Source organism: Anarhichas minor, unplaced genomic scaffold (assembly GCF_050575085.1).
Source record: "Anarhichas minor isolate MPS153535 unplaced genomic scaffold, ASM5057508v1 ptg000058l, whole genome shotgun sequence".
NCBI lineage: Eukaryota > Metazoa > Chordata > Actinopteri > Perciformes > Anarhichadidae > Anarhichas > Anarhichas minor.
In genome coordinates, this window is record NW_027466504.1 from 13,810,072 (window position 1) to 13,836,991 (window position 26,920).

The 26,920-nt window shown below is 44.5% G+C and overlaps 1 protein-coding gene across 6 annotated transcripts; it reads right to left on the minus strand.

Moving 5' to 3' along the window:
• Positions 1-711: 711 nt before the first annotated feature.
• Positions 712-26,684, minus strand: tp53bp2a (tumor protein p53 binding protein, 2a). Of its 6 annotated transcripts, none has more exons than XM_076077048.1 (22): positions 26,467-26,684; positions 26,008-26,163; positions 16,624-16,771; positions 15,534-15,647; positions 14,231-14,301; positions 13,458-13,562; positions 12,297-12,471; positions 11,921-12,102; positions 11,624-11,788; positions 11,367-11,405; positions 9,812-9,859; positions 8,868-9,051; positions 7,619-7,669; positions 6,746-6,862; positions 6,429-6,550; positions 5,909-6,320; positions 3,900-4,744; positions 3,081-3,218; positions 2,788-2,921; positions 2,436-2,602; positions 2,076-2,275; positions 712-1,969 (listed from the first exon to the last, which is right to left on the minus strand). In XM_076077048.1, the coding sequence occupies exons 2-22, from the start codon at positions 26,032-26,034 to the stop codon at positions 1,928-1,930; spliced, it is 3,486 nt and encodes a 1,161-aa protein (XP_075933163.1). In that variant the 5' UTR covers positions 26,035-26,163; positions 26,467-26,684; the 3' UTR covers positions 712-1,927. The 6 variants fall into 6 exon arrangements, with proteins under 6 accessions (XP_075933163.1, XP_075933161.1, XP_075933164.1 ...); XM_076077046.1 differs by having other exon boundaries at positions 26,008-26,166; XM_076077049.1 differs by lacking the exon at positions 11,367-11,405 and having other exon boundaries at positions 26,008-26,166; positions 26,467-26,683.
• Positions 26,685-26,920: the final 236 nt, after the last annotated feature.

Genomic DNA, 26,920 nt, shown 5'->3' on the forward strand with positions numbered 1-26,920 from the left:
TTTCAGACTTTGGAAAATGTTTTCATGTAAATGTACCCTGAACTTGTATCTCTTCTTGAGCGCTGATAAGTAGGCAGATAAACCAGCTGTGGAAATACAGATGTTGGAGCTTAAGATGCAGAACCACTAATAGCTGCTAGATGCCGTCCTTTCAAAGATCAGACTCCATAAAGACGAACTGAAAAACTCTTCTTCTTTCTGAAATGTGATGTTTCCACAAAAAAGCTACAATGTCCGTAGCAGTTTGCTTGTCGTTATTTCAGCTACAGTGTCATGGATCCATTCAACACTGTGATCACTAACAACTTACAGGCTCATTTATCTGATAACTATTCCGTCTGTAAACGCAATTGCACGAACAGGAAGCTCAGAGCGGCCTCCATCACAGTGGCACTAAAAAAAAAAAAAAAAAAAAAAAAAAGACAAGTCAGGATTTGTTTTTCATGACTGTCTATATCAAGATTTATTTACTGTATCACTTATACAATATATCTATATTTTATAACCTGCTCCCACACCTCAGACTCTTTTTCCATATTTGGATTGGTGCTCTGGGAGGTGAACAGTCCTCATCGGTCCAGCAGAGGGCAGCAACGACAGTGTAACAAAACTACAATATGCATTGAGAGCAACATATTTCTACTCACCTTTATCACAACGATGAGAAAACTGGAATCCGGTCTGTATTAGTAGTCATACAAGCAGACCATAAAAACTTAGTACAAAGTATTTTATTGTAAATGTTTGAAATACTACAGTACATCTGTGGTTATAGTACTGACAAAAGGGCTAAAGAAAAAAGTAACAAAAATAAATACATCTGCATTGACAGATTAGTGATGGGTACTGTGAAGTCATATTGGATAAGTTCCATCTTTTTTATCTTTTATTTGACTTGAGAAATTGTCTCCGACTTTAGGATGTAGCATCGTATTCGCTTACCGATTATTACAAAGGTTTCTGGTATCACGCTTGCCTTCTTACAATATTATATCGTCATGAAATGGCTGTAATAAAATATTATTTTTCATACTGCATGACATCTCCTCCCTGGTCAAAGGGTTTCTAATGAGCTTGAAAGTCCATTTTCATAAGAATATAATTCCTACAGTAACTTTTCACTAGTTTGTTTTTTATGACAGAAATACATGTATACACAGTATCTATGGCATCTCAACCACAATGTATGAAAGCAGACTGGCTTTCTGAGTTTCATAGACCACAGAACAAACAGCAACAGATCAATCAAAAGCTTCATCGCCGGTCCTTTCCACCAGTCATCTCATTTTGTTTTTGTTTAGTCAGAACAGTGACGGTCACAACTGAAACGTTACACCTCTAGTGCCGTTATGAAGAGGCACAGTCACTCAACAGTGATGGTGGAAAGAAAACAGGCGCCCCAAAGATTGTCACGGTAAAGGAGCATTTTTAAATCATCATCATCATCCACTTGTTCGCCTCATGCACTGTAGAGCCCCACGTAGTTTTAAAAGACTATTCAAATGTGTAAAAATGTCTCGCAATAAGAATACCGCTTGTTCCATTTACATCCCAACATTTGTGTTTCTGTCCGTTAAGAAATAGTTTCAGACACTAATTACATAAACAGCAAAAACAGTGGAATAAAAGGGAAACAATGTCAATAGCGTCTTAAGTACACAGTACACAGTGTGGCCTGGAAAAATAAGTGAGGGAGAATCCCTCTGTCGTAGATACAGAAAAAAAAGTGCTAGAAAGAGTTCATAGTTGATCCTTCATATTGTTTGGTCTGTCTCCGTCTCTTCATTATAGCAGTGTCCTTCTCTTCCCCAGTCTGTTAAAGCCTCTGTGTGTGTGTGTGTGTGTGTGTGTGTGTGTGTGTGTGTGTGTGTGTGTGTGTGTGTGTGTGTGTTTTGGAGAGTTCTGGGACACTGGAATGCGCAGCGTTTTAAGCCAAGGTTCTCTGTCTTGGCTTTATTCTGGGATAGAGCTGTTAAGAGACAACAAGAAGACAACAATGTCAACAATGCACATTTGTTCATGACATAATAAACACACGCTTGTCTTCATTACAGTTTCAGTGACTCGTGACTCACCCCGAGGAGGTTGCGGGGAATGTACCCCTCGGTGTCAGCCATGTGCGCCCACCACCATTCTATCTCGTCCTCGTCCTCCCTTCGGACGATGGTCATGCAGTCTCCCTCGTGGAACATCAGTTCATCGGGGTTTTCACCACTGTAGTCCCACAGACCGTAGACCACTCCCCTGTTCATGATGCCCATCTTCTCTTGCACACCTTAGGGTACACGGATTTAAAATAACAGAAGAAAAATTAATAGTGAGTTTTTCACAGAAACATAAGACACAGGACAGAATTAAACTGAAATTAGTATAAGGAACAAAGCATGCGTAACAAAAACAAAGAAATAAAAAATAATAACGTCGCTTTTACTGACCGTAGAGGAACTGGGAGCACTGGGTGTAGCCTTCCTCCATCTCTTCACATTTATCAGCTGCCGTTTGCATGTCACTGTAAGTCATAGCAAACACTGCTGCACCAGACTCCACCAGGAACTTGCACACTTGCACATTGTTACAGGATGCAGCACAGTGAAGAGGGGTCCTGTGTTAGAGGGTGGGTGAAAAAGGAGGTAAGGACAGAGGATACGAGAGTGGGAGATGAGAAACAGCAACCACTAGGAGTAGTTCTGTTGTTAACCAGCTCATACTGCTAGATTATGCTCAAAGTTAAGTTGAAAAACAACATGTAGCCTATTGATAACCGTTTGGACTGATCTGAGAACTTACCAGCCGTCACTGTCAGCAGCATTGACATTGACACCAAACTGAACCAGAAACTTGACGATCTCTGTATGTCCGGCACAGACAGCATTGTGTAGGGCAGTGATTCCTTCATCGTTGGGCAGACTGGGATCTTCCACCTGTGAATGAGGAATCACAATGAGTTAAAAGAGTTTCATTTCAGCACCAGCAACAGCTGACTAACACTGCAGAAAAACAAGTAAAAAAAAACAAAACTACTTTTTGATGTGATTTTAAACATTATAACCATGTTATTATAATACATAAATGTTTCTTACTTCATAGATGATTCTCTGGACCAGGTCAAATTCTCCCTCCAGAGAAGAGTCCAGCAGCAGAGCCAGTGGGTTGAACTTCACTCTCATGTTGTGCTCAATGCGTTCAGAGCCGAGCTTGCGCAAGTTGGTCCTCTTTCCCTAAAGACACAATCATAACGGTGCATCACACAAACGATCCCAAACAGCCGTTACAAACACAGAGACATGTAAACTCTCAGATGTGAGAGTCTCATCCTGAAGTGCGTCCACTCTCTGCTGGGTTCAATCTGGACTGAGAGCAGAAGGAGGGACTTGTTTTCCAGCTCTAAATGCATTTCTAATCCAGTTTATCCAGAAGCAAATTCGTTCCTCTAAAACCACGATTATGCAACCAAATGGGTCTTAAATGGAGGTGACAAAAGGAGGGAAATGGGTCATAATGTTTATTTCTCATTGGTTTGTAAACCTGCCACCTCACCATAAATCCACTAAATGAGTTTCACTAGGAGATTAACAACAAGAACATGTAAACTGGTGTTTGCTTTCAACACAGAACGGGGGAGAGTAGGGTGGGTATCCGCTTAGCGTAAGGAGAATAAGGCCCATTTTTCTCCAGAAACAATAGCAGTACTTGATAGGGATTATCAAATTATATAACATCAGACCAGGTCACTGGTCATTAGCAGGTCATTAAAAACTAGAATGTGTACGAACTGTAACTCGTGACCTGTCGCTGTGGTACTAACAAACATGTGAGGGGATTTAAAAACACACATAGCACAAAAGCACACAAGGATAATCTATACTGTAGACTCTGGGCATCATAATTGTGATTCATACCGGTGGCAGCGTGACCTGGCCAGTGACCTCAGGCGCCTTCATGTTGAAGGTGTCCTCTCCCAAGCTGTCCTGCTCTCCTCCACTGGGGTATGGGGGTGGTGGGTACGGGGGGAACTCCTCCAGGAAGCCGTCTGGAGGCGGAGGAGGCAGGTTGGCCATTGCATCCTCCGAGCCAGCTAGGGGTGGAGGTGGGAAAAGAGCGTCATCTGGCCTGGGGGCCGGGTGGGATGGGGGAGGAGGGGGGATAATGTCCTCGCTCTGGTGCATGGCTGAAGGTAGTTTGGGCTGTTCAGCGGGGCCTGGAACGGGCACTTTAGCACCTGGGATGTGAGACGGGAGCTGTCCTGCCTCCAGAGTCTGTCCCGTCTCCGATGGGCGGTTCTCTGCACCACTCGGACGGCTCGGACCATGTGGCCCCGCTGACCCCTCCGCCGCCTTCTCTGCTTCACCAGTATAGGTTGGCGTAGTCACAGTCTCCATGGCTGCCAGCGTGGTCTTCTGGTAGAGGAGTTTCTGAATGTTGGGCCCCGCAGGACCCTCCGGTTCAGTGATGGAGCTGCGTTTCTTCAAGGGCCTCGGGGCATTGTAGAGCTTCTTCCTCAGGGCTTCCAGGTCACCATCGCTCTGATGCCTGTAGGGATTGGAAATGAAGGGAAGCAGCTTGGTGGGGCTGAGGGGCCGGGGGGTGCGTTCCGTTTCAGTTTGGGGAACCTCAGATGGGCTGGGACCCACGTTGTTGGGTCCACTGTGGTCAACATCGGATTCTAGGCCGGGGGAGCGCCGGTCCGTGTAAGGGTTCTCTGGATGTGGGGAGCCTCCACCGGGGATCACTGGTTTACCATACACTACAAACAGAGATAGGAAACAAACGTCATGACGGCCATGTCTTCAGAGATACCAACAATACCACACTGATGACGTAGGGACTGACCCTGTGCTCTCATGATATCAAAATGAAAGTCATCATGCTAATTAATGGTTTCATCCCGTACTTTAACCCTGCCACCTGACTTACCAAGCCTGTGAGACTAGTGTCAGGTCAGTAAAGCGCTACGCAGTGATAAACCCCGTTAAGACGGATCTGATAAAGATAGTCTTTCCTCCAATACACTACTTGTCTTTTGTATCAGTTTCTAAACCTGTAGCCTAATGACATTTTTGTATTAAATATAAATCATTGCTAATAGAGAGCATTGGTCAAGAATGTTCACCTGATGCGAATATCAGCTTTTAGATGCACTTGATGTACTGTTCTGGTCATTTGTCTTTGAACTTATGCGTTGAGACATTAAGCAATACACACCTACATAATCAGTTTTTATATATTAAATAGCATGTCATACCTTACGTAATTATACTGGACCTATATACTCATATTGAACTTATTCTGTGCTATCTATTCAGACTTTAGACTCTCTACTTTGTCTTTTCCATCCACGGCTTCCATTGCATCTCTGTCAGGAGGGTTTCTTATATGACTTTGCAAAATACTATTGTATTCATTTTATAGAGCTAGCGTGGATTACATGAAAATCCTCAGTATTTTTGTTCCATGGTATTTCCACTATTACAGTCAGAAGCTGCAGGTTCGGTTGCCTGTGTTTGTAGAGTGAAGATCTAACAGATGGCTCAGCCTCTCTAGCTGCTCCTCTGGTCAGTGGCGTGTGAATATTGTCTTGCAGGCAGTAGGGTATATTTACCTTAAGGTGAATATATCTCAAGTGACACAAGACAGCACTTTTCTTAACCCTTGTTTACATCATACCTAGCCAGTCTTCAGATATCATTTTTATTCCACCCAGAGGGATACTGTGTACAGGATCTATACTCTCACTAGAGATGACTCGCAGTGGATTTATGTCTAATTCAAGGCGTGACCCTCTATTTCTGCATGTAATCTAAATACACTTTGTAAAAAAGAATGACCCCATTTCATCTGTGTCACCTTAACTATTCAAGCTCTAAACTTAAAAAGAAAAAAAAAAAAAGTTACAACTGGATGTTCTTACCACTGACAAATCCGTTGGTGCGGCCCTGAGACCTGATGAGCGCGCCCTGCACACCAGGCTGACTGAAGGGCTTCCCTGCGCCCGGCTGCTGGGTGTACATGGAGTAAATGGAGCTGGCCGCTACGGTCTGGGGCTTACTCATGCTGCCGTCTTTGGAGGAGGGCAGCTCTGGGGTGAAGGGCCGTACGGTGGCTTCAGGTGGAGTGTCCTGCTTGGAGGGCAGGGGGAGTGTCTGGCTCTGTGAGGGCGTGAGAGGGTTGCGGCCCTGTGCCGCCTGGGGCTGCTGGCTGTGGGGCTTGGTTTTGGGGAAGGTGCCTGTGTTGAGACCCGGTTTGGCGTAGGGCATGACACCGGGGCCTTTTGGTTTAGTGGGAACAGGAGGAGGCACCTTGACTGGAGCTTTGGGAGCAGACTAGAAAGAGAGAGAGAGAGAGAGAGAGATGTATTAATGTTGGTAATTACTAAATTAGATTTTTTTTTACTGTGAGGATGTAAAGACAATGTTTCCATTCCCCCTCACCTGAGCATCCCTGACCAGGTCATCGCTGCTCTGGTTTTTGCGGAGGGAGGTGGTGGGAACCTCCGTTGGCTCAAACATGGAAAATGGACGCACCTTCCTGTCCCTCTTCTGTTCCGTCTCATCTATGCAAAAACCACAAGTAGAGGCAGTAATCAGTTTCGTCTCATGTTCAGACACAGTGGGACTAGAACAGAAGAACTCCAGAAGCCCCTTTGGGAGCTGTTGTTCTGTCACATTACTGTAGTTTCCCTTCCAGTAAGGATTTGTAGTGCCGTATCTCTTGAGAGGCTGTATGTGCATGTGTGTTTGTCTCGTACCTTGTTCTGTGTTAGAGTTGGAGTGAGAGGTCATTCGTGGCAGTGTTGAAGCAGGACCATGACCGTTGGATTCTGGACCTGAAGAGCCCCAGTCTGCCAGCTTGGATGGCTGAAGGCCTGTGGGACCGGCAAGAGATGCCAGACAGAAGAAAGCAAAAATTAAAAAAGGGAGAGAATTTAATGTTAGTATGAAATACCATTTATTTTTTTACATAAGAATAAGAAAACAAATGACCAGTACACAGATTGGAAACTAGCTTCAGCCATTGTTTATCCAGATAAACAAACACAGAGCTGTGTGTTATGCAGAGTCACACAGAACAAACAATCAAGGATTTTTTTGATTTTTTTAAATTTTTTTAATTTTGAAGCATTTGGCCTTTCTTGTTACTCATCATTTGTTGTTTTGGTTGACTGACTAAGACCCAGCCAGTGGCCATGCATGTTCGCAGACATCCACAGTGAGATGAGCCACAAAAGCACGGGGCTCTTGCAACTAACAAGATTAGCATCACATAAAAGATGGTAAAACAAGCCTGCAGACTGTAGCTAAATGCTCCCTCTCAAGAGGTGTCTCTCACACACACACACACACACACACACACACACACACACACACACACACACACACCAAGTTGGTCAGAATCCGCACAGAATGTCAGTTCAACTGAAGGTTATGTATTTGTTCCAACTGACCCATTTAGAGCGACAGAAAGAGAACTGAGGAAAAAGCTCAACAAACACGCTTTAACAAACAGCAGCAAAACAAGGAAACAGGACCAAAGATCCAGCTAGGAAATGATGAGAATAGCTCATCTTTTTCAGTGAGAATCAATCGTGAAGAATAAACACAAAGCCACAAACGGTGAGTACCTTTTCTCTTAGCCCGCAGCTCTTTCAGAGGTGTAAGCAAGAACATGGCTTCTGAGGAAGATGCATTCAAAAGACAAGAAAGACAAAAGTAGCCTTAGCACTCTAAATCCTCCTTTGCTCTAGACAGCTGTTGGCTGGGCCCATGCAGGGGCCCGTTGAGGGGCCACGCAGAGACCAGCACAACCCCCAGGAGCCTGCCTGATTCTATGTACAACGTCCCAGCTAGAGAAGAACCGGGGAATGGGTGCACACTACGAGCAGATTCCTCTGCATCTCCGCCCATCCCCATCTCTCTTCTGCCCGTACTACAAATCAACTCAGCATGCAGAAATAATTGCGTGCAACATCATGACAGACTGGGAAAAACCTGTTACTTCTACTTCCTGCATGTGGAATGCTTTAAAATAGGAAAACATGGACTGATGAGGAAGTGAGAGGGGGAATAAGGGAGGGAGGGGGGGGGGGGGGGGGGGGGGGGGCTTTTCTAATTCTTGTGTTGGATCATTCATTTTTAATAACATAAAGCACACTGCTGGCCCACTATCCACTGGGGGACTGATTTAGGTCTAAGAGAGCGAGACTAGATGGTACAAAGAACATCTGTAAGTGGGATATGTTGCTCTGGTCCGTCATTGGTTTTGACAGACTTCAGTTCCACTCCATTACACAGCACACATGCTACGGTGCTGGTGGAACAACAGCTTACTTTGTACCGTTTCTCAAACTTGATTTTTAAAAGAAGCGAGGCATAAAGAGACACACACACACACACACACCGGGGGCAATGGTTCAAAAATTGGTTCACTCACTGCAAAACATATCAAGAGTTATTTCGAAAATGTAAGGAGACCGGAAGTTCAGGCTCCGCAATACTGGGTCACACCACACCATCCAGGAAGTAACTAGATACCTTCTGAGCTCAGACTGACATCACAGCCAGCTGCTGTCCCAGACTCCTCTGCTCCTGCTGGAGGCAGGACAGTCTCTCAAGGAAATGCAGTAACATTTCAATTAAAAACAAAACAACAAATAACATACCAAATTCCATGATGACACTCACAACGACACACAGGGAACAATAGTTAAAGAATCTCTCCTTTCAAGTTTGTGATCTGAAAATTGCTGCTGCTGAGGGAGCGCTAAATCGAGTTGAAGAAAGAAGCGACAAAGTGAAGGATCGCCAAGTCAGAGATTTGAGTCGTGACCCTAAAAGGAAAAGAGGGTGAAAGGCTGCAAACGATGTGCTCACCTGTGCCGGCCTTGCTCTGCGGGTCGTTGACCAGAAGGGTGGCGGTGCCGTCGGGGTAGGCCGGTTTGACGAGCAGGTCGTGCCTCACTGGGCCCCTGGGCATGGTGGACGACTGGATGTACGGGCCAACCGCCGCCACGCGAGACGGACCCGACTGCTGCCCGGCTGAACCCTCAGAGGGAACCTGCACGGAGGAAGGATCAGAGGAGCCTGTTAGAGCGGCTAAAGGTCAGCGAGAGCAATCTTAAGCAACTTGCATTACGGCAGACAGCAGAAAGAGAGAACACACTATTTAGATATAAATATAAACTTAGGCCTGAGGGTAGCGCCAGACAACCGTGTTGTTACTCAAACCGAAAGGATTGATTCTGCTTAGCGTGGAAGTGTTTAAAGATCTGTAAGGCAGTTACTTGTTACTGAATAACCATATTGCTTCAAGAAAATGCATGGATTACTGTTGCTGCTGTAGAATGAGTCAGCTTACCCAGATTTATTCATTATTCATGTTATTAGCATGCTGCTTTTCATAAAACGTGTTGCAATTGAAAATCACGCAGGGATTTTAAAGCAGCTAAGATAGGAGAGGGCTCTCCATATTGGACAGGTGATGTAAAATCCTCACTGACGGGACAACCTCTTACATCCTGCAGCTGAATTTGAGGCTTTGAAGTTAGAGGACAGTAACTGTGTCATCGATACAACATCCCACAGAAGAAAACAAACGCCTGTAAACCTGGGTTAAAAGCTTTCTAAAACAACTCCTTGACAAAAACGTATCCTACAGCTAACGTCATTACGACAAGCTGTCTCTTTAAGACAAGATGAACATGGCTCACGTTGCCCAAAAATAACTAAATGGAATCTGATGTGCCGAGTCATGCCGAAGAGAACAGGTGAGAAAGAAAAGAGACGCACGTGTTCAGCTCCAATTCTAGTGTAGTTACCTGAAGATGAGTGTCTTTTGAAGCCCTCTCTTTACCGGGATAGCCATTCTTGAAAAAAAAGCACAAACATGCAACAGCAGTTCAAATCACCGAATAATCCCCCTTTTTCGAATCTAACGAGCATTTTCCAAGTGTCTCCTGAACTGTGTCACTCTAAGCCGGTGCAGGATGGCCTCTATGTGGCAGCGCTCGGACTACCTCTCTTCAGTCAGTGTTGTGTGATGTCAGCCGGACGCTTGCTGTTTGGTTGGAGGAGAGAGAGCAGCTTGGATGGAGTGTGTCTTTGTGCTAGTGTGAAAAAGGCCCAGTCATTATGATTCCAGGCAGGGTTGTTGGTAAATCCCCTCCTCACTAGGGCCTATTCAGGCCTTCATCTCTAAACCACACACACACCTTTCTCTCTTCTGTTCCTACTTTACTATGGATGTCGAAGGGACATCAAAAGAGAAGTTGGGCTTCTTTAAAGTTGGATTAGAGGTGCAAGTTGCTACTTTATCTAAAAGGCTTCCAGCAGAGCTTCAGAAGGATTTGTTAAATATCCATTACATTTATTATTTACGTTCTAACTTATAGGTCACTTAGGATCGTGTACACTGTATTTGGCAAAGCAGGTAAAAACACAGAGAAAATAATCTGATGGCATTGAATACAAACAGCTTTGTGATTTGCACTACAAAGTTATGAATCAGTGTTCTATAATTAAAATCAATCTTTGAGGTTAATTGGTTGAAGGTTAATTTGGTTGAAAGAAAGAAAGTTAATAGTGAAGGCCAATGGAACCCCTTAATTATGTCTGAGAGGAAGTCGACCCCATCAGGAGTACATAGTTAGGGTTAATTACATACATAATTAAAGAAATGACTGCATAGAGGACAAAGTAAAGTGACTTGTGTTAATGAGAGGGTAAAACATAAAATCATCCAATCAGAATGATTATGTTTTCTTTTTGGCCACCCTTACACCTTTGCTATCCCAACACAAGCATCCTCGAGCAGTAAATATGTTAATTCTTCTTCCACACAAGTCTGTTGACTCTACTTTACAGTCCCAAGGCAACCTGTGTTCAAAACAATTCCTGGAAAGTGGAGAGGGGAGCAGAGGAGACACCAGGCAGCGAACTCTGAGCCAAAACTTGAAAACCAATTACAGCTAGTGCAAAGACCCTGCTATGTCAAATGTGTTTTGAAAAGCCAATGTTTTCTTATTAAGATGGTTCTTGCTGTTACTAAACTGATTATTTGCCTTTTCCTGTGTCCGTGGAGCCAAATAAGATAGCATCTCCCCTGACATTCCTGCCTGCCTGCACTCATTACTCCTCTCTCTCATCTTCAGAAGTTGTTTCCGCCAAATGGGACTGAAAACAGAGCCGAGTGAAGAAGTTGAGAGCGTAAACTCAGATGCAACTCTGTGTGCATGATCAACCCTGCGATCAATCCCCACCAGCCATCTCAGATAGAGAGAGATCAAAGAATGGAAAGAGGCGGACAGGAGTGGACTCCCTCGACAGAGAGAGGGGGGGGTCACTTGGGATTTCCCCACACAGGAGATAGCTTACGTTGACATGGGCGAGCTCTGAATGCCAGGGCATCTGAGGCTTCCGGGTGTAAAGAGAGATACAAACATCCTTTAATATCTGGCCATGAGGGGGAGCTCTCATGAAAAACATTTCCATCACTTTTTTTTGCATATATGACAGAATAACACTCAAAGCTAACTGAACGTTCACAAAATACTGAGATGAGGGGGGGGGGGGGTTCTGTATTAGGTTATGAGAATGTTTTTTTTATGCTGTTGTGGCGTAATAATACTTACAGGCAAGTTCTCTTTCTGCTGCAGCGCCGCCTTCTTCTTCCACAGCCGATCTCGGAGCTCAATGATCCGTTTGTCCATCGCGGCCACCTCCAGGTTGCGTTTGTTCAGGCCCTCTCTCTGATGCTGCAACTTAGAGTTCTGATCCTGGTTGAGCTTATTCCTCAGCTGGCCGGGGAAGATGAGGACAAAGACGAGACATACGTTCAGTGTTTGTGCTCATTTAAAACAAATGCCGTCTTTGGAGCTCAATTTTGTTTTGGTGTTGAATTGAATGGAGTCTGTATTATTTCTGCACACCTGTAGCTCCTTGTAGAGGCGGTCTAGTTCAGCCACAGAGCTCTGGTTGTCGTGGAAGTTCTCCATTTTGCCATTTTTGAGCAACTCCAGCTGACGGCCAAGCTCCTCCACCTTGGAAGCAGCCATCACTAGTTCTCTCTGCTTCTGCTGGAACAAGTTGTTCATCTGCTCGATCTCTTCCACTGGAGAGGGAGAGGCATGAAGACGAGAGGAAGAGAAGGTGTGAAGATGATGGAGGCAGGGAAGTGTGAGAAACAATATCACCAAGACAGAAAGTCAAAAGGAGTGTGTCTTAATATATTAAAATCAAATTGTACATGCTTCTAAATCCCGAGCAGGCACCCATTCATAAAATCCATTAAGTCCATTAGTTTACCCAGTTTGCCGTTGCTGAGGCGTTTCTGCTCCACTTGGCCCTTGAGGGCCCGGACCTTCTTGAGCCGAGTCTCCTGGTTCTCGATGTTCTCTCGGAGGCGCTGCAGCTTTTCCTGCTCAGAGGCTTGCTGCTGCTGCCGATGCTCCTGCTGCTTCAAGTAGCGCAGTCGTTGCTCCTGGAAAGACAGAAGAGCGGAGCGTGGAGCAAAGGTCGGAAAGCTATACATTGTTAAACATTCAAAACCAATAGTCAGACTTGAACTCTGACACACTGTTCTGAACACCTGTCCTAGCTCTCCCAAACAGGTTCTGAGAAAGAACACAGTTTCTGTCGGGGACTGTAGCGGATGATGTGTGCCGATGGTAATGCCTGTTTGTTTACTTATAAGAGTGACTCGTCAGTGTTCATGACTGTCTGGAGCTACATTCCTTGGCTTGCTAAATCATTCGCAGACAAAAGTTGATTGGATCAGAACGCTTAAGGATTAATGACACTGGTTGCAACTGGCAGAACGTATTGAAGCATGTGTATAGAAACAAAACAGAAAAGACACAAGTTGCTTTTTAAGTTATCTTAATACAGTGGATATCTCTGGATCAGCAGATCAGAAACATTTTTAGGTGCCTCAGCAAGAAGGAAGAAAAATGGTCAGCCAAGTATTTCATTATAGCGCGTCCTGTTTTCTGTCAAATTTCTTTCCCACAGTCACCAATAAATCCTGAGCAAAATGAGAAACAAGTCCTAGACAAGGAAAAAAATGGCGCTTCAAATATGAGAGGAGTGCTGCACAGTGAGAATCAAAGGCAGGCAGCTGTCTCAGGCGTCTCAAATTATAAACACTACACCTGCAGCCATCAAAAACTCATCTGACCCGTCTATCACATGCACCACGTGCACTCTGTCTCAGCATTCTAGTTTCCCCTAAGTGCACTAGACTTGTTTCAGTACCTTTCTTTTGTGTACCATCTCCCCACTCTATCCCAATTACCCCCCTCTTTAATCTAGCTCCATTATTTTTGTCTCTTCCCCCCCCCTCCCCTCCCTCTCCCTCTCTGGCTTTTACTTTCATCTCCACCATTTAAACCTCTCCATCCCCTGAATCCACCCGTCTCTCTACCGGTCCCCACCTCCCCTTTCATCCTGCGCTGCGTCCTAACTCACCTTGGAGGCGAGGAGCTGTTGTTGACTTTCTATTTGTTGCTGCTGCCTGGCAGCCATCTCTTGTAGTTCGGCCAGCGTCATGTCCATCCGGGGTGTTGTTGCCACCTGAGGTTGATAGAGTGACAATAGACACATCTTGTGTTGTAATACACACTCTGTTGACAGTCGTTCAAGGTCTAGTACAAGGAAGCAAGTGTAGCATTGAAGGAAAGCAAAGGCAGCAGCAGACAAGCACATAGGTGGAGCAATCCCTTTGTAGTTCCACAAAAAAGACATTTTGGATTCAGGATTCATTGAACATGTTCGATGTTATGATGCAAAGATTAATTTTTCATTTGCATTTATACACCGCAGGGTGTTTTTTGAATTGAATTAATTAGTACCCTTTAGGAAATAATCACGTTGGCTCCTTGTTGGCTCACAGAATTTATGTTAATGATAAAATCTGTGACCCACATGACGGGAATAAAATTGAAAACGTCGGTGGAGATGCATCGAAAACATCTTCGACTTGCGATTAGTAAGTGAAGATATGACTGCAATGTTATTGCAATGATGGGCAGTAAAAAGTCTTTGTAAATGAGTCCCAACGCGTTTGTTCTTCTTCTTAAACTTAAGAATAAAATAAAATGTGTGCTAAAGTACGGATAAGGTGTTGTCAGTGGGTCAGATGAAATATTGTGTGAGAATAAATCAAAGTTCTTCTCTCAACAATGTGACGATCCTGCTGAAAGTATTTTGAATTGTCTAAAACATAAGACCCACAAACTCACCCCGTTTTCCATTCTTCTGTCTGGAGGACCCTTCACTCCATTCCTCTTCTGCTCGGAGCCTCTTGGCCCACCTGAGTAACATAAAAGAAGACTCAATCAGACATCACAATCTACTGTCGGTCTTCATCTAAGGCGACGGCCTCATCACTGTCTCTAACAAACATGGGTATACACACTGTACGGCCTTCTCTGGACTTGCTGCAGAGGAGATTGCGGATCAGTAGACGGCTAGTGCTGAATGATCCTAGCTCCTCTGGGAAACAACTGGGATCAGTGTTCTTTGTGACTTGCAGTAATCTCGGGATTTAACCTAATACATAATCGTCTGGCGGTGGGTCCAACAACTGTGTGGTGCTTGTCTGTGTTTATAAATGCACTTATATCCTACAATGCTACGGGCATTTGGTGGCTGAGAGGAGGGGTCTGGCAATCCAGATCTCATCCTTAAAGCCTTGGCCCACGACCAAAGCCCTTTAGCGTGCATCATGGGTTTAGATGACCTTTGACATACAGAATGCATGTTAAATACATGCACTGGTTAGTGTTAGTGCTAAGGCTCAATAAGTGTCATTGAGTGTGAAGGTATTTAGCTAGCTCACTTTAGCGGAGAATACATTTAGTCCTCTGACCCGGTGAAAAAGAAAACACCGGCATAACAACAGGAAGTGTGAACTTTTAACTGACTCTGAGTACAGTACAATACTATGTCCAGAAATAATATCAACACCACAGAAACAGGAGACCACATTAACCCATCCTCTGTGTTACGCACACTGAGCAGAGCTAAGCTAACAGTGTGGGAAAACAAGAGCGAGCTAAGATAACAGGAAGGGAAAGCAGCCATCTAATCCCTGGGCCAGACTCAAGCTGTGAGGGGTAAGCTTAGTTACGCAACTGGGAGCTGAGAGGATAGCGCACGACCAAAATACTGGAGTTTTCTGTGTTCCTAAGAAAACTGAAAAGTAACAGGCTTATGACGATGTGACCGGGTCACCCCGGCCTCCAACAGTACGGCTAAATGAGGCTTGTTCAAGATGTGAGGCCTGCTAATATAAAACCCTTCTCCAGGATAAAGCAGTGTTCAGAGTACCGCCATCGTTGTCATGTTAAGGCTTTCATGAATCCTTAACGCCAGAGTGGATGTGTGTACGTTCAGAGGCTGCAGGCATCTCTGGAGTTTACTACGTTGGTGTCAAATGTCTTTTCTCTGGGGAATGCCTTCGTCCAAATCATGGCTCGTATGCGAGAGACCGTCCAAACCCTCGCTTCTAACCTGTATGTGTGTTGGAGATGGGACTCTTACCCGATTCCCTGCCAGGGGCTCGATTGTGACGCAGGAAGAAGCGCACCTCTGCCCGGTGTTGTCCCCATCGCTGGAGCACATCCAGCATCCTCTCCCCGTCACCTACAGCTCGCTCTGCAGACAGAATACACAAATATGTCAGCGAGATAGAAGCACACCCATAAACTCATTTCAACATGCGACTATACCAATCAGGTCAGGTGCGCTTTGTAAAATCCTGTTGCCCGACACTGTTGGCCAACACAGAGGAGATTAATTTCTGCACCTAGTTGATCTTTGTGAGTAACGACCTCGAGGGAAAACAACTGTGATGTGTTGTCAGTTATTGTGTCTGGTACTGAGCCAAAGGGCTCATCGTGCATTCCTCAGACATCGTCTTCAACCTGCTGAAGACCATTTCGTCACACAAATGGACCGACACATTACAGTCGAGCAGAGGTCAATGAAGCGGATGCATAAACGGTGCATAAACGGCACGACTGCAAAAACAAAGTCAGAAGACTGGTGAAATATTCGGTTTATTAATAGCTTTACATCTAAATGTGATGCTAAATGTCAGCAGTGGTCTGTAAAGAAACGGCAGCAAAATGAGACAATCTTTTCAGACTACTTGAGGAAGTACTCAAACAATAATTGGCACTTTCTTCAGTCTTATGGCAGCGTCACCATGGAAACAGCTAGGAAGCTTGGCTCCTTGAGTTTTGATTGTGACTCTCAGAGACGGAGGAAAGAGGGGAAGCATGAGATCTCTCTCCCCCCTCCTTCCACCTGAGAGATGTGGGAGATGTCTGGCTGCTTGTGTTTGTTACGGGGATTATGGGCTCTGCTTCATTTGCATTGTGGACCCAAAAGAGAGATAAGCCCTTCAAAAAGAAATTACTGAGCAGTTGACCACACAGCTAATCTCCATATATGGTCTACTTCAGAAAAAGCAATTTCCCTCTAATTAAAAGGAAGAGGACAAACAAGTGTCTGCACACTGACTCCAGTCTCTTGGGATACATCCAGAATATTCCACGACCAAAATAGCATGTGACTGAAAATCCCATGTCCACTTCACTGTGGGTAGATGGATGAGGACTGGACTCACCAGATCCACGCCACATCTCAGAGAGGTGACAGTCGGCCTCTCCCGGCTCCTTGCACAACTCCACCACGTCCCGGCACAGCGTCTCCGGCGTAACGGGGACCTCAGTAAAATGCTGGTCATTGTTACTGAGGTATACTGTCAGGAACATCTGGGGGGGGGGGGGGGGGGGGGAAGAGAGAGAGAGAGAGAGAGAGAGAGAGAGGTTAAATAACAACAGAAGACAGGAGTGTGTGTGTGTGTTTCACTTTGTACTGCTACAGTCTTGACCTTAATATGACAGCATTCAACTTTACATAAAGTAACCAGAAGACTTATTCAACCCGTTAGTTAGATCGTGTCCGGTTAACGTAAAGGGGTGCATATCTGAAAGGAACAACAGCTATAATAATATATATATATATATTTAAAAAAAACAGTATCTATTCCCAGCTCTCATTCCTCTAATCATCGGAGGCCAGCTCTCAGAATTCCCCTTTACCCCATGTCATCTAAGTGCTAACTAGTGCTGTCACCACTGTGAGAGATCTCTCTATCTCCACACACACACACACACACACACACACACACACACACACACACACACACACACACACACACACACACACACACACACACACACACACACACACACACACACACACACACACACACACACACACACACACACACACACACGATTCTTGAGTTGTCCGTGTGTGACTGACGGATGGTGAAGGCCGGTTTAGGACTATCTAAAAAAGAAAGAAGTACTATCTCAATGAAGATGTCACAGCTGAAGAAGTGGGCTGTGAAAGCCTTCAGCTACTGCGGGAAAACAACAACACTGAGCAGAAAATTGAGCCGTCTGACAGCAAGCGCCCCGAAAGCTGGAATTTCTGTCACATTCCAAACTGAAGCTTTAACAACATCTGCATTGTTTTCAAAAGGAGTTCTCAAATCAATACTTGTACAGGATATTGTTATTGTTATTTATCTTCATAGTTATAACAGGCATTGTGTGTATAATTTTAAAAAAAAGACAGAAGACCTACGTCAAACTCAAAGCCGTCACAATCTATTTACACCTCTGGGAGTGAAACATAATGTTCTGCAATCCTAAGCTATACAAACACAGACAGTAAACATGTCTCATGTAGATGTACGACGCTGTTAGGACTGTGCGGGAATATGATCCCATCTGTAATGTCATCACACGAAAAGGAGAGTGAGACCTTTGACAAGGCCGTAATAAAACCAATATTAGGACATAACATAGCCGTCTTGGGGCAATGCACGAATTTAACTTATTGAAACGTTCTGTATTAGCCTAAAAATCAGCAGCCCAAGAACTAGAATAACCTGGAAAGTGTGTGATTGTTTGAATAGTATTGTTTGCGTCCTAAACCTCCAGGTTTGGACTGCCAGGTTTTTTTCTATTCTCAGCACTCTGCCGTGAACAGCCGAGCCTACAGGGGGCCATGGTGGGAGATCAGATCAGCGGGGTCACGAGCACAAAGGGCTCGGGGGGGCGGAGCAGCTGCAGCCACGGCGCAGAAACAAAAAGTATTGCTTTTGAACTGTGGGGTGCACAGCGCAAAAGCACAAAAGCCTCAAGATAAATGGCTTTATTCCTCTTTTCTTCTTCAAATGGAGCTTACCAAGTGAGCGGTCAGGTGACATGCGTCCTCTAAATCTCTTTAGCAACGTACACAACCGGAAAAGGTTTAATTTTCTTTTCTTCACGGTGAAGGTGGAAACGAGGGGCAGCGGTCTGACTCAACTGGTTTGCTCCATAGAGATGTAAATGAAAGATGCCCCATCAATAGAGAGAGTCAGCAGTGAGTCATCCTCGTCGGTAATCTACAGTACAGACCCCGTATTCCTCACCGGCCATATAAGACCCAACAGCTCCTAGTGAAAGACCACCCCGGAGAACAAAGCCAAAACCAAAGACTTCTCCTTTCCTGCTTCTCAGAACAGCTTTACGGTTTGTAGGTATGTCGCTGAGAACCAAACCGTTATCGGGTAACATGATAAATGACATCGTAAGGGGGCTATAATCAAAATAAAACCTCGACTGACAACAGTTTCATGTAGTCTGCCATTGAGAGATCAGCACAGAGCTGCTGACATCGTCACAACTTTCCCGGCAATGTAGGACATTCAAATGACCCTGTTAATATTTGGAGAGTGAAAGAGAAACAACAGAGCAAAGGAGGGGGGAGAGAAAGAAAGTGAGGAGACAGGACACATGGACGGGAGGGGAATGGAGTCCTGGGAGGGATTCCTACACTAGAAGCCAATTCTGTTCAGCACTAAAGTTAATGATCCAGGGCCACCGCTACCCAGCTAGCCTCCATCCAGATGAGTTAGCACTTTGCTGCCGACCTTCATCCACCTCATGCACGCAGCCACGGCCTATAGACTGAGGTATCGCACACATGTGCAACATTTACCTAATTATTTCAAGTAATCAGGCTAATGTTCATACTGTACATATTTGCATATTCATATTGCTCTGGGTAGATTAAATATATGCAAAATACATAGGGTTAAGTAACGCATTAATATTCATATATTTGTATCTCCTATAGCTGTATTCATATTGAAAGATAATGTTCATACACCGTTTATCATATTACACAATATTACTGTCTTATTTAACACAGCAGAAAGTCCACTTTGACTTTCTATTATTAGCAGATCAGTGTGTGTAAACAACAGATATAGAGTTTGTCAATATGAGAAAACAATCTCCCATAAGGCCGTACTGCAGAGCCTCTGCCATCTTGATTAAAGGGACCGGCCTCAGGTGCCTTAGAAGAGTGCCCCTCATTTTGAGTCAGCCAAACAACTTGAGAGGTCATTAAATATTCATAGATACAACAGCGAGTGAAATTAAAACAGCTCAATAACAACAACACCAGCCTATTTAAAAAAAGACACACAACTGCTCACCAGAAAGAATCGTGTTCGGTAGCCTTACACAACCAGGAGGGAGCTGAGCGGAACCAATTTGCATTGCATAGGACACATACGTACATATCACATTTGACAAGAAATGTGCTACACTTGCCTTCCGTCTATCAGAGTGGACGACAGAAGCAGCTGCTGAATTGCACTTCCTGCCTACCTGAGACAGGGCAAAGAGATCGCCGTGGGGAAGGAGAGAGGGACGAGCTGCTGCTCACTGTCACAACGATATAGATTTCTAATTCCATCACAGCATCAGATAAGTCACATCTGTCTCCCAGGGTTTGGGACTGGTGTGACAGCTCACAATTGCAAGATGACAATTATAGCAGCCAGTGCAAAGACATGTGGCCGTTAACGCTGCAGCCCGCGCTGTAGATACTCTCAAAGCAGTGCCGCTATAAGGCTGGTTCATTGGGGCTATATCTCTGGGATTAAGTTAATCCGTTATATGAAAATATAGCCTTTCAACAGACTACTGGCTCAGTATTGGAATAGGAAGCTTAAAGTCAATAGCCTGCTGATAGAGCTACAGCCACTATGCCTTAAGTGTTCAAGGGAATATGCTTCCAGGTAACCAAGGCCCAAGAGTATGCAGGTGTTCATTCTCATAACCAGACACTCCAGAGCCTGGTTCATCCATAAAAATAGCTACTGTGGTGACAGGGCTGGAACAAAACAACTACAGTCTTTAGGGTGAATGGCTCATGCTTAAGAACATCTGTTCTAATAACACAGATAGGAGAGTGTGTCTCAGAGATGAAAGGGTGTAACATCAAACCCTCAGACAAAAGACACTGTAATAAGAACACTTCTTAGAGAGAGAGGGGTGACTGCAGCTGGCAGCACGTACTTGACTGAGAGGTTAAGAAAGAGAGACGCAAAAACACAAAAGGTATACTGTAACAGTTGTTCTGGGTTATTGCACGGAAACAGGTTTCTTTGTCGACGCTTCTGTCCTGTGTGAAATGAAATAAGACGCAGTCCCTGCGGGGAGGTGCGGGACTATTATGCAATAAACTAAAAGATATCAGCTACAACGCCTACAGCCCAGAAGATGCTGATTTGGCCTTTTACTGTGCAATTTGGATTCCTTCTCCAATTAAAGCCAGAGGGGCCATGAAGCAGATGCCATTGATTGCAGGCCTGAGGGGAACCGGCTTTTCAAGCCTCTCTGGTTGTTTAGACAGAGGACTCAGAAATGACTAGAGTTTAAAAGAGCAACACTGTAGCTGTAGCCAATTACAGGAAGGAATGCTATGCTGGTGTGTGTGTGTGTGTGTGTGTGTGTGTGTGTGTGTGTGTGTGTGGCACTCCCACCGATCCTTCAGATAAGGACCTTGTGCACTGCAGCAATAGAGTGCAAATATACAGGATAGGTCCAAAGAAAATGAAGGTAGAAGAATGATCTTTTGATGATGTTACTTCCAGCAGTAGCACATCAACCCCCGCGTGTCCCACCTTGACGATGCACTCTCTCTCTCTCCTTGTGAGGGTCAATTCTAACGCATCGGCCCCTCAAGATCACTGTCCAAATGCAATTGGCTCCATATTGAGTTAAGTGTTATCAAAACTGTCTGCCACTGCAGTTTCCCATTTCCAAGAATAGACAAAACCACGAGGGGATTGAACTGTAATGGAATTACTCGGCAATATCAGGATATACTCATCCCGTTACTGAGGATTCACACACACACACACACACACACACACACACACTTTTTTATTAAATCACAAACAGAACTTCACCCATGCATATCGTACTGTTGTGTCGCTACGGTCCCAGGTAGATTTGATGACAACCTCCTGCTGATGAAGTAGTGATAATTATGAATCAATTATGTTAATTTCTCAGTAGGTAAAACGTTGCTGAAGTGAAGGCCACAGCGTTGTCCTCTATAAATAAGCTAAATCCTTTCAGGGTGTTGGATTCACAACAATGTACCTGCATAAACCTGCATTATGCTCCAAAGAGAAAAGAGCCCAATATCTGAGTGTGTTCATGAATATTGTGCAAAACACAATATCAAGGTTCATATTTAGACTCTGTGTGTATATAGAGGAGCCTTGGAGGAGCACCGTGGCTGTAGTCAGATCAAATGAGGCGGAGTGTCAGACGGCTTGATATAACACGCTGGAATTGACGACCACAGACAACATGTGATTTAATGCCGAGGAGAGAAATGGGACAGCTGTGGAGGTGGATAGAGTGAGGCAGGCTGACAGCAGCAGAAGATAACAGGGGCTGGACTGTGTCTTTGACCACCTGAGGGGTCTCACTGCTGTCCACACACTTTCAATTACGCGTACTGCTGTGGTTAGCGAATGAGTGGGCTCGGTCTGGTTGAAGGAGTCACCTCTGAATGTGTTTACAGCCGGTCAGTAAGACACTGCAGCAGCACCTCCGTCTTCCCTCTTCTCCCTGCCACCGCTTCAAGAGTTGACTCAGTTCCAGCAGAGCAGTCCTTCAAAAAGGCGAGGCAGCAGAAAACTCTCTCTCTCTGTCTCTCCCATGCATTATTCCTCTTCATCTCTCTCTCGCTTCCTGCATGCTGCATTAGGGGGACGAGGGGGTGAGGGAGAAAAGGTCAGGGGCAACAAACGGGAGGCGGAATCTGAACGCACAGGAAGCCTCATTCAGCTGCAGCATTTAGGAGGGAAAGAAAACAAGCAGCTTCTACGACACACTGAAGCTGCAGCTTCAGTGTGTCGATCAGGACGACCTCTTCTCTCGGTCTGCACTGCAGTGCTTAGCCTATCGCACTGTGATCTACACTTTGGCAAATGTCTTCCATCCCAACGTGTGCTTATCTGAGAGATAAGGGAAACGAAGCAGAGGATGTGTCCTTTGTTCCCGGCCTTCTTCAGAGTAACAAGCCATAGCTGGAGGCTATTAGAGATCATAAACGTAAACTTAAATTACCCAAACCTCTATATAGTCTGTTGTACGATAACTTACTGTACGCAAAACAATCTTTCATCATCACTTATCTCAAGAGGGAAACTAAAAGCAAAGAGTTAGCGATTCAAAAATGTGGCAGACACACTAATTGGCTTCCTAAAAAAAAAAAAAAAAAAAAAGCACACCGATGATGCGTTTGATCTGACAAATGAAGAGAGACACTTTGGTGAAGCAGAAGAGGAGGCAGAGTACAAAAGCACTTTTTTCCGATGCAGGAACTTTTCGGAGTCTCAGGAACATTCGCTACTTTTTGGCTGGAGGAAACGGTGTCAGAAGAACATCCATCAGCGCAGCAGTAAATTATAAATAACTATGTAACTGTATTGTTGTCTTGTTACATGCAACAAAAACTGCTTTCTGTTATTAGTTTAATTTTCTATTATCTTCTTTGTTCTTCAAATGTGCAAACCTTTAGTTCCTGGGACTCTCTGGTGAAAAAGGGGCCATATGTTTCCTAGAAGGCCGACTCCCAGACCACCCTGGGTCCACTTCTGAACCACGGCCCCTCTGTTCCCCACGGCTGGACCAGTGTTTCAACCTCAAACAATGCTGTCACAAGGCCCTCGCTGCTTGAAAAGGGGGTCTCTCTGGCAGTGTCCCACTTTAGTGTGTAACTCAGCCTTTCACCTGGATTCCTCACAGACGGGAGTCACTCAACAGTTCCGCGGTCAGTAAATCGATACCTGCTCAGGTGACTCAGGTGTGGTGCTTCAGTGTGCATTCAAGAAAGTTAGGTAACACATTATCAATTGTCTCAGCTAATATTCTTTGTTCTGCCCGGTGAGGATTAAATCTTGTGGACAAAATGTTAGAACCGGCTCCTCAGTGCTATGAAGACACAGATAACCAGCTTGGTGGGTTGGCAGCAAAGTATCAATGCTGGATTTTTTGCGCCACTCTTTTCGGCTAATTAAGTCATCATACCAAAAACTCTTCTTCTTCTAATAAGAGTCAAAACATTGCCCTTGACAGTCCTTGGCTATCACCGACGAGTCAGCTTATGTAACCTCCGCGTACTCTCCCACAGACCGAACACAAAGCCTTCTCGGGTTTCTGTTGACACACAGGCTTCCAGAACATCATCTCATTTTCCCACCATCACAACATCGCCACAAAGTCGAGCAACGGTGAGATTTGTTGCGGTGGAGCTGAGAAATGGTACAAATGGGTGTGGGCACAAGAATGCACAACTAACAATGTGGCAAAGGCACAAGAAAAGTTCAAGCAACTCGAGTCATGGGAGAGGAATGAAGAAGTAATATGTTTATTGCAACATTTCAAATCTGAAAGCGCGCAGAAATTTTTCCAGTTTTTTTGGTTTCTCTTCCTTCATATTGCCAGAAGAGTCCATCGAATATAATTCATCTTGACAAAAAAAAACACACAACAATGTAATACGAGTTAATACGCCAGCAGAGAATTCAAGCCCAAATGTGGGATTAATACAAGTCTGCAGGACAACGCCTGGTTTAAGTAGAGATAAAAGTAAATCAAGAGTAAATGAGTGATACCTCGCTGTGGTTCAATAAAGGCTGAGCATCTCTTATCAGGGTGCTGCCACACACACACATACACACACACACATACACACACACACAATGTGCTCTACACAACACCCTGCTAAAGAGTTCCTGCAGCTCTTTGTGTTCAGCACACAGTGACCCCTTATTTACCATCCCAGCCGGTAATTACGACACTACATTCTTACTACCCCCGAGCCCCTGGTCTGTATAAAGCAGGGTCACGGGGCTGAGACAATACCTCACATCAGACGGTTCTATATAGAGGCCATTTTGTGTTTATCGGGCACCACCAGCAGCTCTATCTCCTTCAAACACACCGCACATGCAGAATTATTCTCGGGTGACATGTTTGGGGTAAAGAGGGTCGTTACCAAAGTCTCATGGGGCCGATAAAGAAACAGATCTTGCATGAAAACATGCACAATTTATACATCGGTGTCCACAAGAACGGAGCTTGGCAATAACAAATGACCATGTGGCACCAGACAGGAGAATCCAAATACGACCGTCTCCGCGGCTAAGATGATTAATTCTCTAATCAAGCTGTTTTACTGGAAGCAGAGACGGGCATCATTAGTGGACCCATAACCTCCTACGACAGAGGATTACACTGGAGCGTTCATGAGTTGTTACCTTCCTTGTAAATAAAGTGTACGTGCGTGTTGTACGGCTCCACAATCAACCGCAGAAGCTGAGACAAAAATATTAATTGCGACAGTGTTTACATTTGGATAATGACGACATCATTTCTTCCATAAAGTAAACATTCTGGTGCTGACCCGGCATTAGTTTTGAGATGGTACAAGACCATCAACAGAATATTATTATTGTTATTATTACAACTATGACAACAGATTAATCATTAAAGTCAATTACTAAGAAGAAATGCCAAAATACTAATAAATTTGCTTATTTTCTCTGTATTATATAATTGTTACATGACTATCTTTATAGTTGGTACAACAAAACAAGCAATACAAATATGTTCCCTTGAGCTCTGGGACATTGTGAAGGGCACTTTTCACTACTTTAAGGCATTCAATTGAATCAACGATTAATCAAACAGAAATTTACAGATTAATCATGAAAGCATTCGTTGGTTGCAGCCTTATCTGCCATGAGATTCTCAGTTAAATACATTCTAGGCACAATACCTTTAGCTGGGTTAAAGGCTTAGTTACCGATCCAACCATCACTTCTCTGAACCAGCAAGCAGGCAAAGTGACAACAGAGAAGTAAAAGTGCTTTGTTAAAAAATAACTTGTCACTATTTGTATTTGTTGGGAAGCTTATTTCTCTACAGTGAGCACATAGAAGAAGACCACATGTCCGCTGTCCTCTCTACATGCACCAACAAAGTGCTGAGAGACTTTCACTGCAGCAAGAGACGTGGACCTCTGATGATGATGATGGGGGTGATGATGATGATGATGATGATGATGATGACATGGCAGGAGTCCAGAGCTGAGGTTAGCTAGGGCCATCCATACTTGGCAGGACAAGCCTTCTGCTTGTTGTGCATCACACTAACAAAGCGTACAATAAATGCATCTCCAGTAAAAGACTGTTTAGTCAGCTAAATGTCTACTATCCCAAGACTGGCTATAGATACACCATGTACATGTATACACCATGGCACTATGACGCAGGGGACTTTTGACTGGTTTAGCGTTACATGGAAAATATCCGTCCGTAGTAAAATCATCCCAGAAAGCAAATAAATGACATAGCTTCTCACCAGATGCACCGATCACACGCGCACACATCTGTCACAGCTGATGAACTTCTCAGAAAGAAACCCGTGCGACCACAGACACAGAGCAGCAACCACGTCAGTTTAAATGTCCAGGTAACTCACAGTGTTACCGATACACTGTCTTAAACGGACATGTTCAGCCGTAGGACAACGTTTAAACTTGTAGCCATGTAAATGAAGCATGAACTCACCGGCATCATCTTAGCTTCGGACCGCATCTAGATCACCAACACGGCATGAATCCACACGGGCAGTTTCGACGAAAGCTGTGGGACCGATCACTTTAATCCAGAGCCTGTAAACCCGCGGTGGGCTCGGCTCTACTTTCTCTCTCTTGGAGTCCCGTCCTGCTTTAAAAACAAAGCACACATCGTCACTTCGTTAATACAACCGACATGTCCAAAGAACTAAATACAATATCTCGTCTCGAGGACCTGTTGCAACAAATAACAATAACACGGCCTTCACGACTAAAGTTTCCGTTGTAGTTGCGCGAGCGTAGCTTAGAACTTTGAAACGGCTCATTGCGAGTGCGAGGCAATACTAAAAAAAACAAATAAACACCTCAAGTTTTGTGAGTAGACTAAAGATAAAACAAATTAAACATATATGCGAGGATTATTAGCTATTTTTAAAAAGGTTTTGCTTACTAGAGGTGATCAGCCCGAAACCCCGTTGAGTGACAGCGTTGCTCGGTAGCTCGCGGCCTATCCCAGAGTGACGTAGCGGGAGGAAACTCATTCCAGTTTGGAATTCTAGCCCCGCCTCTTTTTGGAACAGACCACACCCCCACCGGACAGACCTGTCCGGTGTAAAACAAACACTAAGCCCTTTACAATCACTTTTCCAATTTCCACTAAACTATACTACAGGTCGACAACATTCAGTTATTATCAAGCAAATTAAACTTACATTGAAAGTACAAATCAACCTGAGTTGATTTGGAGAAAAGTAGGATGTCTCACTCCGCTCGTATTTGACAGGCTGGAAGCCGAAGGTGAAGTGGGAGGAGTTTACTACAAGATGATCCTAAAAAAAGTAAAAGTAGACCCACTGATACCACACAGTACCATACTCTGGTACAAGTAAAGGTTGTTGTCATAT

What these genes read in the sequence shown, in the direction of transcription:
- tp53bp2a (XM_076077048.1), bottom strand. Translation starts at nt 26,034, where the DNA reads ATGCGGTCCGAAGCTAAGATGATGCCG. An exon ending in CCGAAGCTAAGATGATGCCG is followed by an intron (nt 16,772 to 26,007) that starts GTGAGTTCATGC and finishes CCCCCCCCCCAG; the next exon opens with ATGTTCCTGACAGTATACCT. An exon ending in GCTGCGGGCTAAGAGAAAAG is followed by an intron (nt 6,863 to 7,618) that starts GTACTCACCGTT and finishes CCGGTCCCACAG; the next exon opens with GCCTTCAGCCATCCAAGCTG.